This window comes from Dermacentor andersoni, chromosome 1 (assembly GCF_023375885.2).
Source record: "Dermacentor andersoni chromosome 1, qqDerAnde1_hic_scaffold, whole genome shotgun sequence".
NCBI classification, from domain to species: domain Eukaryota; kingdom Metazoa; phylum Arthropoda; class Arachnida; order Ixodida; family Ixodidae; genus Dermacentor; species Dermacentor andersoni.
Window position 1 is genome coordinate 389,250,840 of NC_092814.1, and position 24,460 is coordinate 389,275,299.

General features: G+C 45.2%; 4 protein-coding genes across 4 annotated transcripts in view; 1 reads left to right on the plus strand and 3 right to left on the minus strand.

Annotated features, from left to right (window-relative positions):
* Positions 1-1,870: 1,870 nt before the first annotated feature.
* Positions 1,871-14,267, minus strand: LOC126518750 (uncharacterized). The gene is made up of 3 exons (XM_050168524.3): positions 14,051-14,267; positions 8,935-9,168; positions 1,871-2,105 (listed from the first exon to the last, which is right to left on the minus strand). Exons 1-3 carry the CDS (start codon positions 14,108-14,110, stop codon positions 1,923-1,925), a joined length of 477 nt encoding a protein of 158 aa, XP_050024481.1. The 5' UTR covers positions 14,111-14,267; the 3' UTR covers positions 1,871-1,922.
* Positions 5,470-8,132, minus strand: LOC140215520 (uncharacterized). Its single transcript, XM_072286025.1, has 3 exons — positions 8,086-8,132; positions 7,424-7,562; positions 5,470-7,366 (listed from the first exon to the last, which is right to left on the minus strand). The coding sequence occupies exons 1-3, from the start codon at positions 8,130-8,132 to the stop codon at positions 6,509-6,511; spliced, it is 1,044 nt and encodes a 347-aa protein (XP_072142126.1). The 3' UTR covers positions 5,470-6,508.
* Positions 14,268-15,070: 803 nt separating the features above from the next.
* Positions 15,071-17,387, plus strand: Trs23 (trafficking protein particle complex subunit 4-like protein Trs23). The gene is made up of 2 exons (XM_050168523.3): positions 15,071-15,553; positions 16,221-17,387. Exons 1-2 carry the CDS (start codon positions 15,273-15,275, stop codon positions 16,600-16,602), a joined length of 663 nt encoding a protein of 220 aa, XP_050024480.1. The 5' UTR covers positions 15,071-15,272; the 3' UTR covers positions 16,603-17,387.
* Positions 17,388-17,410: 23 nt separating this feature from the next.
* Miga (mitoguardin) overlaps positions 17,411-24,460 on the minus strand; it is a 258,548-nt gene continuing 251,498 nt past the window's right edge. Inside the window, exon 14 of the mRNA XM_055064981.2 lies at positions 17,411-18,637. Within this exon, the coding sequence (XP_054920956.1) occupies positions 18,506-18,637 (132 nt within the window). The 3' untranslated portion in view covers positions 17,411-18,505. The remainder of the gene's footprint in view (positions 18,638-24,460) is intronic.

The following is a 24,460-nucleotide window of genomic DNA, read 5'->3' on the forward strand; positions in this document are numbered from 1 at the left end:
GAACATTGCTTGTGTTAAAGCTTGGCAGGCACCAGTGATCACTTTCAAGGATGCTAGTGTCTGGCACACACAGCCTGTTCACCAGTTCTAAAAGCAATATCTCTGAAAGTAGTAGGGCCTTCGATTGAAACTGCTTGTTACACATCACCCTATTAGTACGCAGGGCACTGCCAACTGTTTTGTGCCTGTCGTTATGACAGCTGCTTTGTCATGCATGTGTTCCAGTGCCAATTCACAAAGTAGTAAAGCAGCTGCAAGTCATCCAGTCCAACGTCAGCTGTGGAATCAGATTTAACTAAGAACGCGAAATGGTGGCAACAGCTGAATCAAGTGCCTACTAACGGCTAAGAAAATATGCCGCAACAAAAAACAATCTAGCTTAACCATTTTTGAAGGCAAAGCCCAATTACAGCCATGTTACTGTACCTGGAGATGCAAACACATTCTCACAACTGCAGACTGCAAGTGAAATTAAGCATTACGACAATGTGCAGGCCAATCTGATCCAAGTGGACACAGGTGTGTGATGTAACACGCCTGCACAAGTGCCCAGCAAAGTGGGTATTGCCCTATGCAGTCTCTGAAAGCACCACACTGTCTGTACGTAGCCATGCTCCCTCCACAACAACTGTCTGGGCAGTACCTCACTAACAAACTTCTAGAGATAGCAACAGGCCAAAGCAACAGCTGTACTACGTCTTGAAGGCGTAGGAACATGCCAAGGTGGTTGTTCGTTCTGCACATCATGTTAGGCAAGGGGTGGCAGTTTTGGAAGAAAGGAACACTCTCACAGGCTGTGCATGAGTCACGTGAAATGCCGCCAACCTTTCTCTTTGGTCCCTAGTAAGTGATAGTAGATACAGACATCTGTGAAGCCCCTTGCTCCCATTTTTCCACATGTGATCCGCAATATGTCCAGGTCCCGTTTATTAAATCGAAAATCCTTCTTCACCCAGTGAACTCTTGGGGCACAGCTGGCTGGCCTGCTTGAGGTATTAGCTGCAAATGTAATAAATGCATTTTGAGAGTACACACTGTGGTCCAGTGTTTCTTCAAGCTTGAACAGGACTGCATTTTTCAAGCAGCCGTGTGCCACCTACGGTGTGCAGCGTGCTGAAACATCAACAGCCCTGTGCTCCCTACAAATAGTGCTAAGGTAAGAGACTGCAAGATAACATATACGCTTCCAGAGATTAGGTATTTCTTGAGCCCACTGAAATAAAGTCCATCTCCTCTGGAATCAGTCACAAATGCAGGCCCACCAAGACTCACATGTGAATATTAATTTGACAGAGTGAATCTGGTTGTATACTGTCTGGACGTCTAGTCTGCTGGTAAAGAAGTTTTCAATTTTACAGGCCCACCAAGACTTGCATGTGAATATTAATTTGACAGAGTGAATCTGGTTGTATACTGTCTGGACGTCTAGTCTGCTGGTAAAGAAGTTTTCAATTTTACAGGCCCACCAAGACTTGCATGTGAATATTAATTTGACAGAGTAAATCTGGTTGTATACTGTCTGGATGTCTAGTCTGCTGGTAAAGAGGTTTTCAATTACAGGTACCTGGTGCCACAAACTTCTAGTGCTAATTTATTTTAGGTGTCTGCTGAGATCTTTTGTTAAACTAGGGATGTCTCTAGGGCCAATGTTTCGACAAGGGCACTTGTCTTTGTCAGGGTCCTGATGAAGACAGGTCCTCTTGGCATAACATACAGTCTAGAGCATCCCTCGTTCAACCATTTGAATCTTCCTGCAAGCTTTTTCTCTTGTTTTCTCAGATCTGTATGCTTTTTGGAACAAGTCTGGGAAATGTTGTAAATGCTTAGCACTCATTACGGCAACCACATTACAGTAACACAAGAATCACTCTGAAAGAAACTGCTTTATTACAAAGCAATGCGCATACCAAAGCCAAGGGTAATTATTTTATAATGGATATCTGTTCCTGGACTTGTGGCTGCTTGTGCGTGCCATCGCAGTACGGCCTGTTTGCTGTCTGCTTGCAATTGCAGAACCAGTACGAGCGTGTCTCCTCAGCCACAAAGCGAATTGGCTTAAGTGTAATCTTCAGATGTGGATTTCTGTGGCTGCCATCGCAGAATGGCTGAAAAACACAGTAAAGGTAACCACAGTGTAAGCTTCCATGCAAGCTGACCTTGCAGTCCCCATAATTGGGAAGTATGGTACAAAAATTATCAAGCGGAAGAAGCATAAGGTTTGTTCAATTCAGAAAAGGTGCATGGCACCACAAATGAAAAGTTGCAGGTGGTGCCAGTTATGGTGTGCTGGGCTGCACCTATTCACTGCAAGGTTCAAGGGTGCACTGCACAACGGTGGCACCTTGCCTTGCACCGTGCTCAATCGTGCACGGGGGTGCAGGATGCACCGCTGCACCTCAGGTAAACAAAGGTCTAGGTGCAGAGAAACTTGGCTGAATTGAATAAACGTATCGTAACATATGTATTCTTCCTCCACTCCTTGACCCCCATGACTGCTAGCATCTCATATGACTGAATTCAATGACTTTTCGGAAAAGGCCACAAAGAGGAGCTGGTTCACAAAGTCCCAACATGAATACAATTTTCTCCAGAGCCATCTCATTCCCTAGGCTGATTCAAGAGCCACCTGGATTCTATTGAAAATAGACTCGGTGAATTCTTTGTACACGTACACATAGATCATTCAATCTGGAGGCCTGTGCATTGCATCACCAGAAAACTACAGTCAACAACCGATTTTTTGGAAACCTTCGCAGCACTGCCACGCACCACCCCGTGGAGTCAATGTATAAGAACGTATGAAATTTCTGATGCAGAAAATCCTTTGCCTTCTGATTTTTCCCGACTTTTTGCTGCGACCACAGATGTGAAACAGCGTTATTGGAGCCACCACCGCCACCATTTTGATTATCTTGCTGCCTCAACCAGGCGCTCTCACATGCAGATCCGTTGGCAGCCGTAGCCACCATTATTGTATGAAACTCCATGGGCACCCTGCAATGAAGTGTGCCTGTACATGTCGCGCCACCTAGCAGTGGCGGTGAGCACCCACGAGTAGGCCCTCACTGCCATTTCACCATTGTCCGTGGTGCTCTCAGGCCCACCAGCCTGCTTCTCCAATGGATTCACCGCGGCCTCTTGGCAGCTCCTCCGTGACAAGTGTGAACAAGAAGAGCAAGCGCACATACTGCTGCGTTAAGGATTGTCACAACCGTGAAGGGGATGTCAGCATCAAATTGTACCGCTTCCCTTCAAAACCGGATGAAGCAAACCGGCGGCTGAAGTGTATAGTCGTGGTTCATGTCGCTCTGGCGAATCTCTGTTAAACGAACTAAGACGTAAATGCAAAAAAGAAAGAGAAAAGAACCAGCAGCGGAATCCGTAAAAACACACAATAAAGCGACAACTGCATAAAAACGTGAACTGATTCCCACTGTTGTAAATAGGTTTAATAGTTGTTTAGCTCATCGCACTCCAAGACAAATACGCAGTGGTTGCTACTTGTCAAATCTAGCTTCATAAGAACTCCGTGCTGCAGCTTTGTATGTGCTGTGCTTCTTTCTGTGCCAAGATCAAGACACAGCTGCTGGAACCGGGCTTATTTGTGCTGATGTTTTCTCACGCTTAGAACAACAGAACTAAAGTTGGAGTACACCGCAGCACACGTCAAGTATTCACAAATCAGCATTTCTCTCGCACACGTTTCTTCAGTCGTCATGTTGTTTAGTCTCAGCTGATTGCTCTCTATTATGTTTCAGCGGTGATGACCTCTCACATTCGAGCCTGAACGACAATTCTAGAATATGCTCAAGGCACTTTGTCAATGGAGAAAAAAGCACTTACCTTCCAATTCACCAAAACCTCTACGATTGTGAGGTGCAAGGCACGCTCCAAGTAATGAAGCTACAAATGACAGTTGAAAAACGTCCACGGCCGTATTTGCTCACTTAAGTGGCATAAAATAATGATTTGTTAACTTACTTTGACTTGGACGTCTTAAGCCTGCTTGCTTTGTTGTGACAAAGACTTTGCGACCTGCAGTGGTTGCTTAGTGGCTATGGTGTTGGGCTGCTAAGCGAAGGTTGTGGGATCATTCCCCACCTGCGGCAAGCTGTTTTTTCATCCAATTTCCCATTAATTTATCGTTTCTTTATTTCATTTATTAAGCACAAGTAATTTCCCCCATGTTGTCCTTGGTGTCAGTGTTTGTTGGCTTCTTATGATATGACTTATAAAAAATCTGGCCTCTCGGTTAATCCCCTTTCTTCTTGTTTATAATTTAAATTAAGCACTTTGCTGCCATGTCCATGCTGTTTACTTCTTAGACACAATATATATGGTTGTAGTCGTAAATTTGACGTTCTTTCTCAAGCGTCGGTGGTCCAAAATGGGCCTAGATGTCTTCGATTGCCTTAAACCACAATTTAGAAGGATTGACACATTTCAAACGAGCGCTGCAAAAGCGTGCCTCCGTAGCAGTGGCCACCTCAGTGTTTTGTGGAACTTACATGGTGGCACTGACAGCTCAGTCATTTGAAACCTGTCGGTCGTTCTAAATTGCAGTTTTAAGGCAACTGAAAACATTGAACCCATTTTGGACAACCGACGCTTGAGAAAGAACATCAAATTTACGACTACAACCACGTATATTGTGTCAAAGAAGTAAACAGCACGGACATCACAGCGAGGTGCTTAAATGATGGTGTTTTAGGTGCCAAAATCATGATCTGATTAGGAGGCACGCTGTGGTGGGGGACTTCGGAATAATTTGTACCACCTGGGGTTCTTTAACGTGGACCTAATCTAATTACATGGGTGTTTTGGTATTTCAACCCCATCAAAATTCGGCCGCCGTGGCCGGGATTTGATCCCGTGACCTCGTGCTTAGCAGCCCAACACCAGAGCCACTAAGCAACCACCGCAGGTCGCGAAGTATTTGTCACAACAAAGAAAGCATGCTTAAGACGTCAAACTCAAAGTGAGTTAACAAATAATTATATTATGCCACTTAAGTGAGCAAATACGGCCGTGGACGTCTTTCAACTGTCATTTGTCGCTTCATTACTTGGAGTGGGCCTTGCACCTCACAATTGTAGAGGTTCTGGCAAATTGGCAGGTAAGCGCTTTTTTCTTCGTTGACAAAGTGCCTCGAGCATATTCTGGTATTGTCGCTCGGGCTCGAATGTGAGAGGGCATTACCGCTGAAGCATCATAGAGAGCAATCAGCTGAGACTAAACGATGTGAAGACTGAACAAATGTGCCCTAGCGTGCACAAGAGAAATGCTAATTGTCGAATACTCGACATGTGCTGCAGTGTACTCCAACCTTAGCGCGAGAAAATATCAGCACGAATGAGCTCGGTTCCAGCATTTGCGTCTTGCTCTTGGTGCAGGAAGAAGCACAGTGCGTACAAAGCTCCAGCATGGAGTGCTTACGAAGCTAGATTTGACACATAACAAGCACTGCACGTTTGTTTTGGAGCAAGACGAGCTAAACAACTATTTAAACTGATTTACAACAGCGGGAATCAGTTCACTCGTTTTTATGCAGTTGACACTTTATTGTGTTTTTACGGATGCCTATGCTGGTCCTTTATTTTTTTTCTTGTTTTTGGATTTACGTCTTAGTTCATTTAATAGAAATTCGCAAGACCGACAAGAACCACGACAATCCACTTCAGCCACCGGGTTGCTTCCCCCGGTTTTGAAGGGAAGCGGTACAATTTGATGTCGACATACCCTTCGCGATTGTGACAATTTTTAACGCAGCAGTATCTGCACTTGTTCTTCTTGTTCACACTTCTCACAGAGGAGCTGTGAAGAGGCTACGGTGAATCCATTAGAAAATTGGAAAAGCAAGCTTTCAGGCAGGCCTGACCGCAACATGGACAATGGTGAAATGACGGTGAGGGCCTACCTGCGGGTGCTCACCACCGCTGCTAGGTGGCGCGACATGTACAGGCAAATTCCATTGCAGGGTGCCCTATGTAGCCACCACCGCAGCAACGCTAGGCCTAGCTGCTTCGACGTTCGCTTGATGTCCGCTGCTATACAGTCCAACATTTTTTGTTTTCCTCTTTAGCATTTGATCCTGTCCAAAGGTATACAAAGCCTAGAAGTGTTTTCTCCCCCACTACTTTTCCTTTTAGCCATAAATGCTCCTTGCATTCCTGTTTGACCCTTTGCCAATTTGTATTTTTATGGATGAGTGCTCCAATTCCCCCACCCTTTCTGCTACCCTGCACTCTGTTGCAGTATTTACATGCATAATCAGGGTTACAGGCCGGTTGTTCCATGTCCCTAAGATGTGTCTCTACAAACCCATAAACCATTAAGTTCTCCTGCATTAGTTGCTCTTCGATTTCCTCCCATTTTAGCCTATTTCTGCCACCTTGCATGTTAATAAACCCTATGTCCAACTTAATTTGGCTCTGGTGCTTACTTCTGTTACCTCTCCTACAATACCGATGCTTGCTTGTTTGTAGCTCCTGCCTCGAATCACCCCGGCCTACACTGATTCCTTCAGGGCTCTGGGTCCCCCTAAAAAAGCTGTTGCCTGGCGACCCATCCTGCCCCCTATCCTTGTGCCAGTGGCACCACTGTAGTGAATGGCATCCTGTACAAAAGGCCGGGAGCCGGCTCCGTACACATCCCTGTTGACCTCCATCACACCGTACCCAAGTTGTCGGCTCAGACTCCTAATGACCTGATTGGCCTCAACCACCCTCCTTTCTATCTGGTCAGTATGGCCCTGGACCTCTGGAATTGTGCATATGGTCACATGCACCCTCCCGGAGGCCTCTCTAAGATTACACAGCCCAGTCTCAATGTGCCTTTCAAGGCCCTGGCTTCTCCCCTTAAGCACGTCATTGAGCCCAGCATGCATAATGACCAAGCTGTCGCCCTCTGTGCTGTCCCCTACCACTTCCTGCGCCTTGGTCATCGCTTCCACCATGCCCTTTCCCGCTTGCACCTCCACTTGTACTCGCCCGTCCGCCTTCACTCTCGCCATCATGCCTTCTTCAGCCCTCCCCACGTTGGAGTCCCTTATCACTAGGACCCTTCTGCGTGCAAACCGTTCGCCGCCAGCCTGTGTCCGCTGCCCCTCCCTTCGCGTCCGCTGGCGCCCCTGTGGCTGCAGCGTTGCCTCACTCGGGGCATGTTGCACTGCTTCACTATAACTATGCCAATTCACCGGTAGCAAGTCGATGTCTGCTTGCTCTGCCTCCCTGCCTCCCACTTTGCCTGTAGGGTCTACCCTACTTTCCAAGCTTTTGCCACCAGCTTGATGACCTGACCCATCCTTCTCCGCTGCCCGCGTCTCAAGCGCATCGAGCCGCCTTTCCAGTTCGGCACTCTTTTCCCTCTATTCCCCAAGCTCCGCCACGGTCCTCACTAATTGCGAGGCCTGGGCCGCCTCCACCTTGACCAAATCGTCAACTTTCGCCTGCACTGCTACCCACTTCTCTCGCTCCTCCCTCAGGTCTGCTTTAAGCTCTTCGAACTTCGCTACCCAAGTCCCTTCCAGTTTTTGGACTGCTTCCCTGACACCCTTGCATGACCTGCACGTGAAACTAGACCCCTCCGCGTCTGCTAAACTCTGGAATCTAGTCTCATCGACGAAGCGCCGGCGCAGGCACTCGTCGCACTGCACTTGCTCCCATCTCCCACGGCCTTCCCGTTCCTCGGTTTCATTGCTAGGCCTACGTCCCTAGGCCCAACGAGCAAGTCCGCCAAATCACTCGAGCAAAGCCGACCTCGACCGCTATTCCAAACAAAAATTAAAAATTAGCACTACCTACCCCATGTAAGAATCACTTCAAAGAGCTAGCTGAGAGAATTAAATAAGCCTATCAAATAGGTCCCGTCTACCACCTAGGCCTAACGGGGAAGCCGCCATACCTAGACAAAGCCAGTACATTTACTACTCTTACCAAGAATTCAAAATTTGCGCCCCTACTCCATGCAAAAGAAAACACTTCGAAAACACTAGCTAATAAAAATAAAATAGTACTTAGCTACGAACGACGTCGCTGAAGCCTCAAGAAAAAGAGCGTCCGCCACAATCGGAAAAACCATACTGACCAGGCGAGCGCAGCACTCCTCTTAGCCAGGCGCATGGCTAGTCGCATGGTCAGGCGGCGACCCAGCTGTGAAGAGCACATGCACCAAGCCGGCGGCGGTGGTGGAGCTCGGCGCGGAGAGTCACGTGATCGTGTTGCCAGTCAAATGCTGCAGCTACGGTCAAATGAAGGTCAAATTTGCGGCGACAGCGAAACTCGGCTCGACGAGCTTAGTAAAGCTTTCGCTTTAAAAAACACGGCACCAAACGGCAAGCTTAATAGCGAACGTCGAAGCAGCAAGGCCTAGCGTTGCCGCGGTGGTGGCTAACTAGGGTAAAGGCTGCCAGCGGATCTGCGCGCGAGAGCGCCAGTTCGAGGCGGCAACATAATCAAAATGGCAGCGGTGGTAGCTTTGATTAATGCCGTTTCAGACCTGCGGTCACGGCGAGAAGTCCGGAAAATCGGACGGCGAAGGGTACTTATACATTGACTCTGGGGTACGCAGTGGAGCCGCGAAGCCATCCGAATTATTCGGCATGTCCCGAAAATCGGGCGTCCGGAAAATCGGTCGTTGACCAACTCCAACCAACGACACGACGTCAAAGAAGATTCGTTACAATTCCTCTACGTTACTCGAGCCAGCATTAGCACGACTTTCGTTCCCTTTCATTAAAAGTACAGCTAATTTTCCCTGATAGGTGCACAAATTCCCCGAGTTTTTCCTCACTATTCAGACTCCCTGAGAATTCCCGGTTTGCCCATTTGGTAGACACCCTGGTCATTAACGCATTTTCTGAATAATGATACAACACAGAAAAGCCTTTTTTTTTCTTCTCCCGAAAAGCACACAGGATGCTCCACCAGACATTACCTGGGTGTGGCTGAACCCACAGGTGCACCAATGGTATATGCGCCCCTTTTTGCACTCAAATCGGAATGGTTTCTTGTCGTAGATGCGGCCTTTGGTTGGCTGAGTGTAGGCAGAATGGTATGCCTGCTCTGGACGTGGTGACAGTTCAGGAAATGATTCAGCTGGTAGTGTCGATGAGGCACTGTGACAGCCAGCACTGCTGCCCAAGGCGGCTGGCAGGGAACGACAGGTCAGCTGCAGAGAATGCGACACCCTCGTTTCATGTCCACTACAGGACAGAAGTCCCCAATTACCTCTGTCTTGCATCCCTCCATCCTGCGCTGGCAACTCTCGCTACCATCACTTAAACTGACAGAACACTTTTTTTTTATGCGAAAGCATTAAACGACTCACGAGGTGGGAAATCCAGTGTTGTCGGCATGCCCAAAAAGTGGTCCAAAAAGGCTGCGAACCCTCAACCTTTGGTGAGAGTCAAACCCATGACTTTTGGTATTAATTAGGGCAATGTTAATTGAGAGAGTTAAGACACTTTAGCCCACAACCTTTGGTGGGAGTTGAACCCACGACCTTTGGTGTTAATTAATGCAGATTTAATTAAATCATAGTTAATTAAGGTAGAATCAATCAAGGCACTCCAACCCACAACCTTAGTGAGAGTCCAACCTACGACTTTTGGCGTTAATTAAGGCACTCGACCACATGACCTTTGTTGCGACCACATGACCTTTGTGGCATAATGTGTAAGCATTGCGCAGTGGTTGCAATGCTTTCACATTCATCCATGTAAAGATAAGTGCCTCTTGAATTTTTTCTCTACTATAACCCTGCCATATGGGAAGGTTTAATGTCCCTTGTCTCTAATGGCATTTGCAGTTAACATCATTAGTCGGCTCCTACATGGAGATACCGAATGTCATTTGAGGAAAATGACTGCTGCAAACAAATGGGTATCTTGCCGAAGAGTGGCGGCGAACAAATAAAATAATGAAAAGTAAACAGTTAATTACAGCAATTAATATGTTTTAATTTCTAAGTGCATCATTTTTTGGAACAAAACATTCAACTTAATCGTTCCTAAAAGTATGAGTGTTTTCGTTTTCAGCAACGCTGTCAAGAGCACTGTCAGCCATGATTACAGTCATATAATTGCAGTTAGAGTGAGCACGAAAACATGTAATAAGATTTACGAATAAATACCATCAGGACAAAAAAGTTGCTTCTGTTAAATACGCGCACATTTAAGAACATTTTGCTAATACACTAACCTTTTCTGTCGCTCCTTGTCTTCAACACATGAGCGATTGCCATCGTCTGCAAATAACATTATCCTCTATCCTGTTCTCCTCGAGCATTCAAGAAATAATTATAATATCTTATATTTATTTACAGGCATCACTGCGAATCTACCCACTATCAACAAATTCAAGAAGCGCACCAAATTTCTTCGTGTGGGGTTTGTTTACAAGGTCAACCTCTGTACATCATGAAAATTTGTGCGGGCGTAGGGTCATGTAGTATCACGGATGCATGGGTCGGTGCAGTAGTTAAAGCTACATTGTGGATGCCTTGTCAAAAGCTTTGCACGATGTGATAATAGGGTAGAGAAGGACCAAGGGCAGTGTGCATTTTGACAAAAGTGAGAGCATGGAACTAAGCTCATGGACTGATGCAAAGAAGCGCAGAGCAAAAGGATGGCCTATGCGGCATGTGTCCAGCTTTTTGCGAGACACCCACTGGACCAGGCTGAACTGCACCTACATAAGCAGTTTGTGACCACTACCAGAATTTTTGTGACGTGCAAAGAGGACTTGTAAACAAACCGAATGCCGAGAATCTGCACTCCGTTTGGCATGCATTTTTGAAATGGTCAATGTAGAAGAGGTTATAATTGGCAATTATTTACACATTCACGGAACTGTGGCACAACACAGTACTGTAGTTATGAGGTTGACAGCTATCTGATAAAGTAAAAAAAAAAGATAAGCAGGTTTGAGAATGTTTGTGCCAGTAACCATTTACGAGGAAGCTGCTCTCTATACACATGGGTACAGAGAAATCGTTTCTCTCAACATTCACTGCACTTACCTGGATTAAGTTCGTTGCATTTAAAAGGAAAAGCTAAATTTACTAACAGAAGGAAGTGGATGTTCAATTTATGCCACCAATTTGTTGATAAAAATTTCTGAGTATTGCCATATTTCAGAATACTGAAGTTTCAAGTTTACAACACAGCAATAAAAAACAACATGAGTTCTGTAAGCTGCACATAATGATGCATCTAAACAGGACAGAATTGATCTATTAGACACTGCAATGAAATACACGACCTAATTTGTGAGTATCACTCCTGCAAAAACGTTCATAAACATTGGAACAACTTCACGTATGCTGTAAATTTATAATATCGCATTTGTTCACTTCAAATGCTGTCTATAGATGCAGTTTACAGAACTGCAATATCTGCTTTTGGTGCAGAGTTAACAATTTGCTAACTTCGTGCTTCTATTGTTTTCTTAACCCTTTAATGACAACACGCATGAATAACTCCCTCAAATTTTTATTTTCTATCTAAATGTGCAAAACACATCAAGAATGAGCATAATCAACGAAAATTTAAAAATTTTTTGAGAACCTTAATTTTAAAAATAGGGCATACACAAGGCAGAAAACTGGAAGTGGGCTTCACCCCAAGCCACCTAAGGCTTCGTTTTCAATTTGTACAGACAACTCTCGTCATACGTGAACCATAGGTGTACATTTCGTTTGCTCTATATCCCATGTGTGACACCAGTGCAGCTGGAGAGCTTGCATCAGTCCATCTCTTCTGCACTCAAAATAAAGCGAGTCAAGTGCCAGACTTGTTCCTTCTCATCCTGTATTCCTGCTCTAATCTAACAAATGATGCTTGCTGCCTGTCATTCAGTGTTGGCTGAAGGCATTCAGCCAGGAACCTTGCACTCAATACCGAAACACGACAAGAAAATTAAATTTTTTCTGGTATGTTGCCTGTAGGCAACACTCGTCAATAAATAACTACCGATTATTGGCAATTTTTGCAAAAACATCCAAGTCATAAATAAAAATTTTGCTCCCTAGAGACACTATAGTTTACTTTCCTCTCTCAATGCAATGGATGTTGCTCAAGTCGATCCAGTTGTTGCCTCGTAACAGCGTACTTGGAAACGGGAGTTGGCCCTCAGCTTCCTCCTACCACTTCTAGTAACACATGCCATGCCAACAGCCAGGCTATGACTTCCAGCTTCTCATTGAAGTCAACAGCTCTCTTATAACCACACCTGTTCTACACATTACATAATATGCTCAAATCCTCTTAATATTCATGTGCCCCAAGTCATGTCCACTATTTTTCCCAAGCTACAAATGGGTGGAATAGCCTTCCCCACTACACAGCTGTCACTGTGGTGGTCTTTTTCAAGGTTATCATTATACCTACATTGAAAATATCTGACTTTTATCACTCATGGCAACAAGGTAATGGTTATCAAGGTTATGGGATCAACTTTATTTTAGTTTTAGGTCTACACTACAGTAGCCACAAGTAACACAACAGCTGCAGCCTCCGATACCTGTCACATTCAGTGCAATTCATGCAAGGAGAGATTGTGGAGGCAGTCGCTATTGTTGCTAACTGTTGCTATTCCTGCCATAGTACATGGCTAGGGATCAATTATGATTGAACACTTTTTTTTTAAGTGTGCGGTGAACCTTCAGTACACAAATGTCTTCTGCCCCATGGGAATGCGACAGTAACCAGCTGTGAATTGAACCTGCAATCTTGTACTGTTTCAGAATGACGGCACCATTCTGTGCACAAGTTCGAAGCCCACAGAACCATGTTGCAAAAAGATGCTGTGCAACTAATAGTTGCAATTAATTACCAAAATCTGCACAGTGAAGAATGCAGTTTGTTCATGTACTACATCCTGTATGTTTATTCCATAAAGGAGGGTGAGGCGAATTATTTTCTGATGCATGCAGAAACACCTGTCAGCACACTAGTGTTCCAACACTTTGCATGGTAATACCATTTTCCACATGGGCTGCTCATGGCGACAGGTTGATGATAATTTTTGTTAATGTTTCTGCAAGTTACAGCCACATTTGTTTGGATGAACTCCTCGCTTACTTCCCACACTAGCTCACCATGTGCACATCAAGCTAATTCCAAACTTCAGTCACGTGCCGTTTCAACTGCTTCAACCTAATCTCCGATAGGGAAACGTGCTCACACTAAGCAAGATTACTCGCACACAGGTATTATTGCGCTAGGAAGGCCTTACTGCGCCAGCCGGAGCTAGCGTCAGCGAGTCAACCCTAGCGAATTAAAAGGTACGCGGCTATAGTGCATCGCATCAAGGGGGTGAGAAACCTGGCTCTCCTACCCACACAGGCGAGCTCCCTAACAACAGGTGTGGGCGTTTCGGACGTCTCCGTGTGATGGGCCCACGTGTAAACGCTAGCGCGTCGCATTATGACGACTCGCTAGGAAATGTGATACTGTATATCGTCGCCATCTCGTAAACTCGGCATGAAAACACATACACATTCTGGGGTTTTACGTGCCAAAACCACATGATTATGAGGCACGCCGGATGAATTTCGACCACCTAGAGTCTTTTAACGTGCACCTAATAATGCTAATAAACACGTGGGTGTTTTTGGATTTCGCCTCCATCGAAATGCAGCATTTGATCCCGCGCCCTCGGGCTAAGGAGCGCAACGCTTAACCACGCCACCACGGCATGCGCAGTATGAAAGCCGTGGAGGTAAATAGCAAATGCGATAACTGTGCGAGGTGCCCATCTGTATTGCTGTTAAAAAAAAAAAAAAAAAAATACTGTTTCTTTCTCGACAGCAGCCAGTGGATCATGGTTCGCTGGGTTTTACTCGTGCTTTTTGCCTTCACGTTGTACGATGGTAGTCATCTCGATCAATAAACTCTGAGTTGTCCGAGGCTTCATCTTTTCTGCTGTTTTAAGTGTTCCGAGTTATGCACAGACGGCTCAGGAAGGTCTTCTACGCAAGAGCGTCGTTATCGAGAAAAGACGTCTGCAGCAGAGCTTCTAACCAACCGGCGACCATGCTCAGCACTCACCCGCGTCACTGATGCTACGGCGCGGCTCCAGCCGCTAATGTACCATTGGACAAACTTCATGGCAGCTGGAAACGGTCAGAACTGATCAATTTGTGTGAATACGGCAGTTATCTGAGCTCGGTGGGGGCAGAAACGGGCATTTCAGACGTTCCCCCACTTCGTTTCACGAGAGGCCATAGAGTTTCACATACAGTTTCTTTAGAGGGAACTCTGGCGCTAGTGTCTACGGGAGCTGCAATGGAAGCGGTTAAGAAACAATAAATTTACTAATAAATAGTGCTATATTTAATTAGCAATGATAATTTCGACCTCTTTTTTATGTAATAAAAATGCATCGGTAATTGTCACGGTAATTGTAAAAAAAAAGGTTTGTAAAATAAATGAATGGATGGATGTTATGAGAGTCTTCTTTGGAATGGGGTGGTGGGTTGCCCCATAAAGCACTTGCTATCACTCTAAGAACAGTTTACATCCTTTATGCATCCTTTGGCATAGAGCATAGAGTTTCGCATAGAGTTTCTCACTACATTACATATAGTGAGAAAGTCTATGCCCTTTGGAGTGCCCCTTCTGCCACACAACGATAATCGTCATCTGCCTTGATGCGTTTCCTTTCTTTAACGCTGCGAGCCCGGTACTTTCCAGTAACGAACGGCACGCGCGTTATCAGCATAATAGCATTGCCGACAGGCAATGCTATCATGCTGCTATCACTATCATGCTTTAACGCTGCGAGCCCGATACTTTCCAGTAACGAACGGCATGCGTGTTATCAGCATGATAGCATTCCCGAGAGGAAAGTAGCGGGCGCGGCGTTTTCAAGAAAGGAAACGCATCAAGGAAGATGACGATTATCGTTGCACGGCCGCTCAATGGAAACGCGTTCCATTGAGCGGCCGTGATCGTTGTGTGGCAGAAGGGGCACTCCAAAGTGCTCCAAAGCATAGAGTTTCTCACTACATTACCTAGAGGGAAATCTGGCGCTACTGCGCTGTGGTATGGATGGGAATGTCGGTATGGCTAAACGGAATAGTGGAGCAGCCAAGCCAAGCTGAAACAATGGTCGTGGGGCGGTTGCTCTGACGAGTGTCGGCGCCGGAGTTACCCGAGCTGCGTAGCGTCATCGTATCTCGCTGATGCGGTCGCTGTTGCGGCAATTTAAACAGTTTAAACCGCCGAAATTATTTTTCAGGTAGGCCACGCCAGACCTGCCGGAGCAGCGATGCCGGTTTACAGCGTCTACATCGTGAGCAAGTCCGGCGGCCTCATCTTCCACAGCGACTTTCCGAGTCTGCCTCGGGTCGAGGTTGAGAAGACGTTCTCATACCCTCTGGACATGACCCTGTCTTACCAGAACGTGCTCAAGCGGGTGGTGGTGGTGTTCGGGCAGCGTGACGGCGTCTGCGTGGGTCACGCGGTCATGGCTGTCAACGGCGTTGCTGTCACCGGGCGTTTGCTCGAGGACGGTAGAGACGTGCAAGCGGTCGTCGCCGACGAGGCCAAGTATGCGCTCGAAAATTGTGCTAACGCAAGGCTGCTTCACAAGATGACGGGCCAGTAGACTGGCTCGTTTTGCCACTGAACGAGAAACATACGCTGAACCCTAGGCGCCTTACCTGTAGCAGGGTGTCCTTCCGTATTTGCACGAAGTAGCCATTGATTAAGCCCTTTGGCATTATGCAATGGATGTGGCCAGCGTGTGGCCGCTGTGCTTTCTATGTGTGCATGTTTGTAAGGTAGTGTAGCATGTGATGCTCATTTCAGTACAAGTTGGACTACACATTTTGACGGGACACGCGGAAGAGAAACGCACAATGTTGTGTGTGGTTCTCTTCTGCGTGTCCCGTCAGAATGTTGCGCAATCCAACTTCTCGTATGCTATACCAACACGCCCAGTCTTCGACCAGCTCATCTGAGGTCACTGGCACCAAGTGTTCTGGTGCTATCGGCCGAGTTCTTTGGGCTCGAAACCTTAACCTTGCTTCGCTAGCTGTCCGATTTTCCAGAAGAAAACCGGTTCCAACTTTTGTTTGATCAAGCCAGAGTTGGATAATTGCATGAAAAAAAAGCTAGCCTGTGCAAAGAGGAAGCCACAACAAATTGCATTCAAACTACCCTAGCTACAAGCGCACAGCAGATTTTTTAACTTCACTCATCTTCCTCATTGCAGCTACCCCTTGAGCATCCGCTTTGGACGGCCCCGGTTGACTACCAATGAACGTATTGTTCTTGCCAGCACATTCCACTCCTTCTATGCCATTGCCTCACAGCTGTCGCCTGAACCCAAGTCATCGGGCATCGAGGTTCTGGAAGCGGGTGCCTTCCGCCTGCACTGTTACCAGACTGTGACAGGCATCAAGTTCATTGTGCTCGCTGACGCCCGCCAGGCATCTCTGGAACCACTGCTACGTCGTCTGTTCGAGCTGTATGCCGACTATGCACTCAAGAATCCATTCTACTCGCTCGAAATGCCTATACGTTGTGAACTGTTTGATACAAACCTCCAGGCAGCTGTGGAACAGATGGAGCGAACAGGCATCAGCAATGTCTGAGAAGCAAGAAGTCAAGCTTAATCACACTGATTGTGCTGTTTTGTTCTCACAATGTGGGCACATTGAGAAAGGCTTCTTGCAATGTGTTCACATGGACTGCCATCGCTTTGGCCAGTTCATTGGCTGTTGCATGCTTGCACATTCGTTTGAAATCATCTTAGAAGTCATTACAAGCATGTAGAGGGCCTGCAGGCACCACATACAAGTTGTAATGAAAGCAAGTCTCCCAAAAATGTTTGTGTGTAACTGTCAAATTACAGTGGCAAGGACAATTTAAGAGAAAAGATATTAAGTGAAATGTGTTAACCCTGTCATACTAACCTCCTCAGACCCAAGAGATGTCTGGGGTCAAACTTTCACTAACTAGTCTTTTCCTAAGCTGAAACCCTTTTGCTTGAAATCTCTTGTTTACCTAAAGACATCGCAGCTATAAGAGTGCATAGTAACACATTTATTTTTCATGCTTGATTGCAGCACAATCTAGTGGCACTTGAACTTCCCAAGTGTTTTGTGATACAACAATCTTGCACAAAGTAGCACCAATTTTTTTAAAAACCCACTGGTAACAAGATACACCATATGTATATGGTACTGCATACATCTTGCTTTGGTTTTTGGAAAGGATGTATAACTGACTGTTTTGGGACATAGGGTCTGAGGAGGCTGTGGTGTTACTGTTGTAAAAAAAAGGCTGGATCTGCCACCATAGGGAAAATAGTCCATTGTAAGCACTCCATATGCCTTCCTTGTTTGCCTATAAAAATTTTTGGGTTGTGCATGTCAAATGAATGAGCACGCACCAATGTGCTCAAGAAGGAGCGTAGTCTTTATTTACGCAGACACCTCATGGATTCCGACATGAAAACACTCGGCCTCTTAGATTATGCAGTCCCGGACTGTCCACAAACCATCTGCGGCTTCCAGTCTGACTAGCCCTGAAAGACTAGTGCCTCACAGTCACGTGATCCAGCCATCGGGGGGGACTGCAAGAGCTTTCCTTCGAAAGCACTGGACTGGAAGTCGCTCTCCTGGCTGCCATCGTCTGCTCTTAGCTACTCGGAGATAGCCCCGTAACCAGCTAGGGCGCTATCGGCTAGGTGCAGTCTCTGAGGCCACATCGCCGACACAACCATAAAGCTTTCATAGTAGAATCTCAGCTTGAGCGCATAGAATATGCTTGCAAAGTGCAGTTTACGTCACCCTCTGGCTCTTCATGCCCCTTAACCAATGTATTTAAGCTAGCACGTTGCCTTTGCAATTTAACCAGAATTCCCACATGGACATATGCAAAATCGCTGTTGTGCCACGTCGCTGTTCATGCAGAAAACACCCACCGATATCCTCAAAGCTCGTGAGACCGTCTACTAATTAAAGGCCTGATGCGTGTCTAGAAAAGAGCACGTGTACACTGTCTACTAATCCTGCACGTCCAAAAGCAAACGCTCAAACTTTGTAACAGAAGGGTTCAACATATATGTCAACAGCAATCGGTGTAACTCAGATTATTACTACCCCAGCTACCGACCTGAAACAGCCACATACAATATATGATATGCTTCCTCGCACACCTGTTTCACTCACCTGAAAAGCAACATCTACCTGTTCACTACGCATATACCAACGAGCATAACAGATTTCGCAAAACACATCAAGAAAAGTAAGCATGTGCGCCTGATCGCTGTGCTTCCCTCTTTAAAAAAAAAAAAACTCACACCACACTAAAGCTGCAGCAATTAGACCGCTCGTGAAAAACTTGCATGAGGGCACGCAAAGCACCAATGTAACAGATGCAATAGCTGAGTGCACAGTATTTGCCGTCTGGAACGTGCAAAGTACACAGAAGCACATTTCCACAACATGGTGTCGTATACCACGTGCATCTTTTAAAGGCAGCCGTCTTCCGTTAGCTGCTTGCACGTGTCCGAGCAAATATCTGCTGACAGCTCCGAAAGTCTGTTGACAGTCCGTGACTTCTGGTCCATGAAAAATGACGCGATCCTGGAAGCTCTTCGACTGGTGGCAGGAGCTTCTGAATCTGTTAGAGAAAATTAGATTCGGCACAGCAGTCCCAAGCAGTCTGGGACTGTTGGACTAATAATCGAAGAGGCCCATTATTGTGTGAGAGGGGGGAGGGGGATAGACTCGTTTCTACAAAGAGCAGTCAAGAGTACATATAGTACAACAGAAAAAAAAAAAAAAAATTAAACTTGATTGTAAGGGAATGCATAAAAATGTACACACAAATGAAACATTCTACAATGTTAAGGACGATGCATAAAGTACAGTGCATTAGCACGGAAAATGGATGACTTCTGTTTATGATATAGCAGTGCAAATGAAGGACCGATCAGAAGGGACAACACAAGTCAACTGGAGCTGTAACGGAAAGCATGACATACAAAGCAGAATGCACCATATCAAAAAAAATTAGAGCAGTACTAACAGACTTTTGTCTCACTTTATTTCCGCATTAGCTAATGGTCCCGTAATCACAGTACAAGACCTCAATTCCTTGAGTGCGCAATAAATAATGAATTATGCCATCTTTTAAAACAAAATTTAAAATGGGTAGTAAATAAAACGTAGCTTCTTGGCATAGTGTGTGTTTGCAAGAGCTCCTACGCACAAAAAGAATGAGGCTCAAGTCACTGATGTGCAGCTCAGTTCAGTGGTTAAAGCTGCATTGCGACTGTCTTGCCGAAAGTGGGAGAAAGGCACTGCACATTATGAGAGAAGTGACAGCAGAGGACCAAGCTTGTTTTCCCATGCTGAATTAATTCAAATGCAGAGAAGTGCACAGTGAAAAAGGAAAGCATGACTGATACAAAGTGCATCCAGCTTTTGGCGACATGGCCATTGTGTGGTTTGCAACTGCAGTGGACTCTCCTTAAATGGAACCTCAAGGGACCAGAGAAATTGGTTTCATTTATCAGTAGTTCCATTTACCGAGGGACATTGCAGAGAGCATTGCATGAATACAAAACCAACCAACCATGAGAGTGGTCTGTTTTAGCGGCGGTTCCGTTTATCGAGATTTCACTGTATTGCACCAGGCTGACCTGACACGTGCAGCAACAGGTTTTGATACGTGACCATCACCTCCAATTTTCATTATGTATAGAGTAGCGCTTGTCAGCACACCCTACGTCAAGAAGCTGCAATGCATCTGACATGCATCTTTAAGTAGTGATATTACAAGAGCATAGTATAACAATTTCTTGTATGTTTGAGGAATTCTAGCACCATACTGGGGTCAGTAGCTATTTAATAAGAGAAAAAGTGGGATGCAGGATTTGAAAACATGCCTGCGCATGCTCACATGAAGAGTTTCAGCAGCAGCCCTGTGGGTGTTACGACAGGAGATGCATTTGCTGCACAACTTTATGAGCAACACTGATAATGACAGCTGGGTGTGCCTTTTAGCAATGCTTGTTCAGACAAACATTTATGGAATGGCCAATGTGAATTTTACCTGAATTGGCACCTTGTGGACATTATGTACAGCTAGAGGCATGTTAAACTAGACATCTACTGCCCTTTGGCCATTTCTGAATGGCTGCACAAATGTTGCCAAGCTTGTTATTTAAGATGTTGGTGTCATGCCTCCAGTGAATTTTCTGTCGGTCATTCCTGCACATTGGAAGAATCTTAAAGAGGTGGCCAAAATTATTCCACAGTCCCCTACCATGGCATGCCTCATAATCAAATCATGGTTTTGGCCCGTAAAACCCCAGAATTCAATTCAGTCATTCCTGCAGCAGATCATGCCATTGCCTGTAATTGGAATGTACTCGCAGATCTCATCTGCTTTAGGAATAACTGGAATTTCTGTAGAATCACTTGGTGAGCTTTTGTAGTTTTATCTGAACCTTTGATGTGTGGGGGATCAACCTTTGTGTTCAGTATTCAGGTCTCCGTAACAGATCCAAGGTAGTACTAGATTTCAACAGAATGAAAAAAGATGTAGATGACACAAGCTCTACTAACAACTAAAGTAGCACTTGTGTCATCTGCGTCTTTTAATGCAATTAGAGTTCTTAAGATACTTCACAGACTTTTCGGCATGTTTGTTTGTTTGTCCCACCAACTTGGGTCACTGGTAGTCTATAGTCTGATGGATAGAGCTGCTGTGCTGAGGGAAGAGTTTGAAACCAACCACTGGAACAACTTGGGTCACTGCGTATCTGCCAATGGGTATGTGCCGCATTTCACTAAACCTCTTTGACTGGGGGCACTGAGTATGTGCTGCTCTTTAATGACAAAGAAAAATTCTTTAAAATTTCCCCAGTGCTGGGCCGAATCAAGCTTGTACAGACTCTGCGACACTAGATGGTGGAGTGTATCCAGAAAGAGAAGCCCATAAACGCCGTGTAAACGGCACATTTTGGCGGTGACTATGCAGTATATCAGTACAACTTATGTGTGCAGCACTTGTGAAAATAAAAATCATGAGATCAAGAGCCCTCATGAAACTGGTGTGGCCTTAAATCACAAATGTATTGCAAACATGTTCCAAATGAATCGGCAGTGTATTTGCACTTTTTCTGCATCTTGTTTAATTTGACCCATGGATAATTCGATTTTGTCGGTCCCGCCAGGGTTGAATTAACCAAAGTTGACCGTACTAACAAATAAAAAGGTGGACATCAATAATTTGAAAAATCACAGATACAAAGATAATTTTAAATAAAATTGGGTCAACGCTTTGAGCAAAGCAAGAACACTATGGTTTGTGAAAAGGATGTTTAACAATGAATATTCATGTAAATCTTCATGGCATAAGCAATGCCTTCACAGGCATGAAAACATACATTACGAAAGGTATTCAATTCAGCTGAGATACTGGCAGTCGTGGAGGTATTGCATAGTCCGGGAAGCATATATGAATACCATAGAACCTTCAAGCATTTTGGAAATGCGAGAAAAAATGTACTAACCGGACAAACGTAAGACTCGAAGTCACTAAACAATTTGGCAAGCTCAATTGCAGTTATCTACGTAAGGCGAATTTTATACATTCATTGAGGCATGAAATGCTGAAATGCATCGAGATGGTGAGGCCCTAGCAGCCCAAGATGCGCTTTTTCATTTTCCGGTTGCATAGTGCTTTAAAAGGTGATGGGAAACCGAAACGAAATCGACCTGGTGGACAACGCCAGAATACGATGCCACCAGAGCAAAGCATGAAGCTCACTTGACGCCGCTTGCAGCAGGGAACAGCGGCGCGTTTGGGTTATCACCTATTAAAAGCGTGTGGTACGCTTTTAATGGCAGCATGCCAAGACACAGATAGGTGAAGATTCTTATTGCAATGCCCTGCGAGGTGATTTGCTGGTACGGGAAAAAGAAAGTGAGTGGGCGCCGGCATTTTCACATGACACAGCAGGCAAGTACTGCAGGGAAGCAGCTATGGCAGGCACCTACTGTTCTTGATTGCGCATGCCTTGCGCCTTTTCTTTTTCATATGGGATCTATAGTAGCCAGAAAACATCATTTGATCGCAGTTTGGTGATGCTGTAAATGTTCATGCCAAAAGATTGTGTTTTCCAGGAACATATTAACCAAAAAAAAGCGTAACTGTATGGTCTCACTTTTTGCGTTATCGATCACGAATGTTGATGCCAGGAAATCGCACAAAACGGGATTGTATTAATGGTCGAGGTTTTACTGTATCTTAGATATCTACAGACACAGTGAGCATAATGATTCACAAGTGCAACAATCTCTCCTGTGTTATTCATTGCACACTTGCAAGAAATGCAAGAAATTTTACACTGAAGATTGAAGGCACAAGGCTCAATGGCGAAAATTTCAGCAAGTTGGCGAGGGCATGTCCCGAGAGCAGGTTGAGCGGCGTGAATACTCGGGTGCAAAGGGAACGGGCCTTCTCCTTTTCAGCTTGAGGTCGGTCGTGCGTGCGGGCGTTTTGCGCGCCCATGGGCACATTTCGTGAGACCGTCCTGCGAAAGGCTTTGGAGTGGAATACTAGAATGGATGAACATGATCTTTTGAATGCACCACCATTCATGTGACTGTACACTTAAAAGATTAGGCGTCCAGCATGGGAGCAAACATATTTGCTCAGTATCCTGCCCAGGTGAGTCTGACTTGGATTTGTTAGCACCTTTCGGCATGTTCCATTAGTTGAAATTCGGCTAGCTAGCATTAGTGTATAAAAGGTGCAATAAATTACCTTTTTTTTGCACAACTGTGTTGTCGTTCCTTTGTCCCAAGAGAAAATTTGAAACCCCACGGTTCGAAGACATGCAAACGACTGAGGTAATTTTCAATACCCTGGCAAATGAAGGGTTTGTGATTGGCAGTCGGCCTTTTGAAAAGCTGTGCAGGAATGTCTGCCTAGGCCAAGTAGTCGCACAGGAACTCAGATCGTGAGATGGAAACCTCTACACAGCTAAAAATAGATTGAGACACATACAGAAGCCACTCACAAGCCATCTAACGATGCCCCTGAAAAAAAGAAAAATTACCAGTGTATGCAGCCTGTGCTAAACTAATGGGCTGGAAAATAGCGCATAACAAAGAAACTTGAAGCTAAAGACTGCAACAAGCGAGTTGAAAGTGAACAGACGCGTCGTGGTTGTTTAGTGGCTTTGGTGTTGCGCTGCTAAGCACGAGGTTGTGGGATCAAATCCCAGCCACGGCGGCCGCATTTCAATGGGCGCGAAATGCAAAAATGCGAGAAAAGGATATGTGAAATACCTGTGTATTTAGCTTTAAGTGCACGTTAAAGAAGCCCATGTGGTCAAAATTAATCCAGTGTCCCCCACTATGGCGTGCCTCATAATCAGATCGTAGTTTTGGCACGTAAAACCCCATAATTAACAAAAAGAAACGTGAACAAGCAAGTTTGAAACACAGCTGATCATTGAGTATATTACGTGGTAGTGTTGTTCCCGACGAAGTTTTTGCATCCACATTCATGAGGCTGTGGATACCAGCTTATTTGATGGACTGCAGTCATCTCCACTGAGCTCTTTAAGACTGCATTAAAATCGGTTTTTAATGCAGTGGCATCTAACAAGACGCCTCCACTATATGGGCACAAAACTCGCATACTTTGACAGTGCCTAAACTAGGCGAAGCTGTCAAACTGCATTGCTCAAATGTGCCGACTCGGACATATGCACAGAACATAATCAAAATATGTAACAGAGTCCCTTAGAAATGGCACCACAAAACAAAACTAGGAAAATAGAAATCCTATGCTGAAAATGATGCATGCATTGTAGCTGCCTGATAGTGACTATCATGTGTTCCTGACACGTGACTGCTATGCAAGGAGCAAGCGGCTGTTGGCCAGAAAAAGGGTAGAGTGCAAACAATAACTACCAAAAGTGCATGATCATGGCAACTCCTCAGTATTGCTGTCAGGCAGCTTACTTGTAAATGTAGAACTTCGTCTGGAGAATTTTCTACGCATGTTGCAAATATGTGTTCACTTTATAGAAAACATATGCTGGCCAAGTAACTAGCTTAAAAGCTTTTGTTCAGACAACTCCCAACTTTTGGTGCAACATAATTTGCTCTGATTTGAGCCGCACAGTGAACTTACGGTGACTGAGCACAACCTTGCCAGAGACTGCTGCACTGCCTGTGGAAACAATTGGGCTAGATCGCACAGGCAAGCACTGTAAACTACCCACAAGCTATATGGCCAAGGATTGCATGGTGCTCAAAATTTGTTGCCACTCCAAGTTACTTTCTAGTGCTCTAGGTCCACTCAAATGCAGTGTGTGATATTGAAACTGAAACCACATTTACATTAAGTTCACAAGATCTTTTTGATATAAGCAACAAATTTTAGATGCCATATATAAAAAATTCTTATACCATATGC

Coding starts and splice junctions, on each gene's coding strand:
- LOC140215520 (XM_072286025.1), bottom strand. CDS start 8,132: ATGCGACTAGCCATGCGCCTGGCTAAGAGGAGTGCTGCGCTCGCCTG. Junction 7,563..8,085: donor AGGAGTGCTGCGCTCGCCTG/GTCAGTATGGTT, acceptor TTTCACGTGCAG/GTCATGCAAGGGTGTCAGGG. Junction 7,367..7,423: donor AAGTTGACGATTTGGTCAAG/GTGGAGGCGGCC, acceptor CTTGGGGAATAG/AGGGAAAAGAGTGCCGAACT.
- LOC126518750 (XM_050168524.3), bottom strand. CDS start 14,110: ATGAAGTTTGTCCAATGGTACATTAGCGGCTGGAGCCGCGCCGTAGCA. Junction 9,169..14,050: donor CCGTAGCATCAGTGACGCGG/GTGAGTGCTGAG, acceptor CATTCTCTGCAG/CTGACCTGTCGTTCCCTGCC. Junction 2,106..8,934: donor GTGGGTTCAGCCACACCCAG/GTAATGTCTGGT, acceptor TGTGTTTTTCAG/CCATTCTGCGATGGCAGCCA.
- Trs23 (XM_050168523.3), top strand. CDS start 15,273: ATGCCGGTTTACAGCGTCTACATCGTGAGCAAGTCCGGCGGCCTCATC. Junction 15,554..16,220: donor GTCGTCGCCGACGAGGCCAA/GTATGCGCTCGA, acceptor TCCTCATTGCAG/CTACCCCTTGAGCATCCGCT.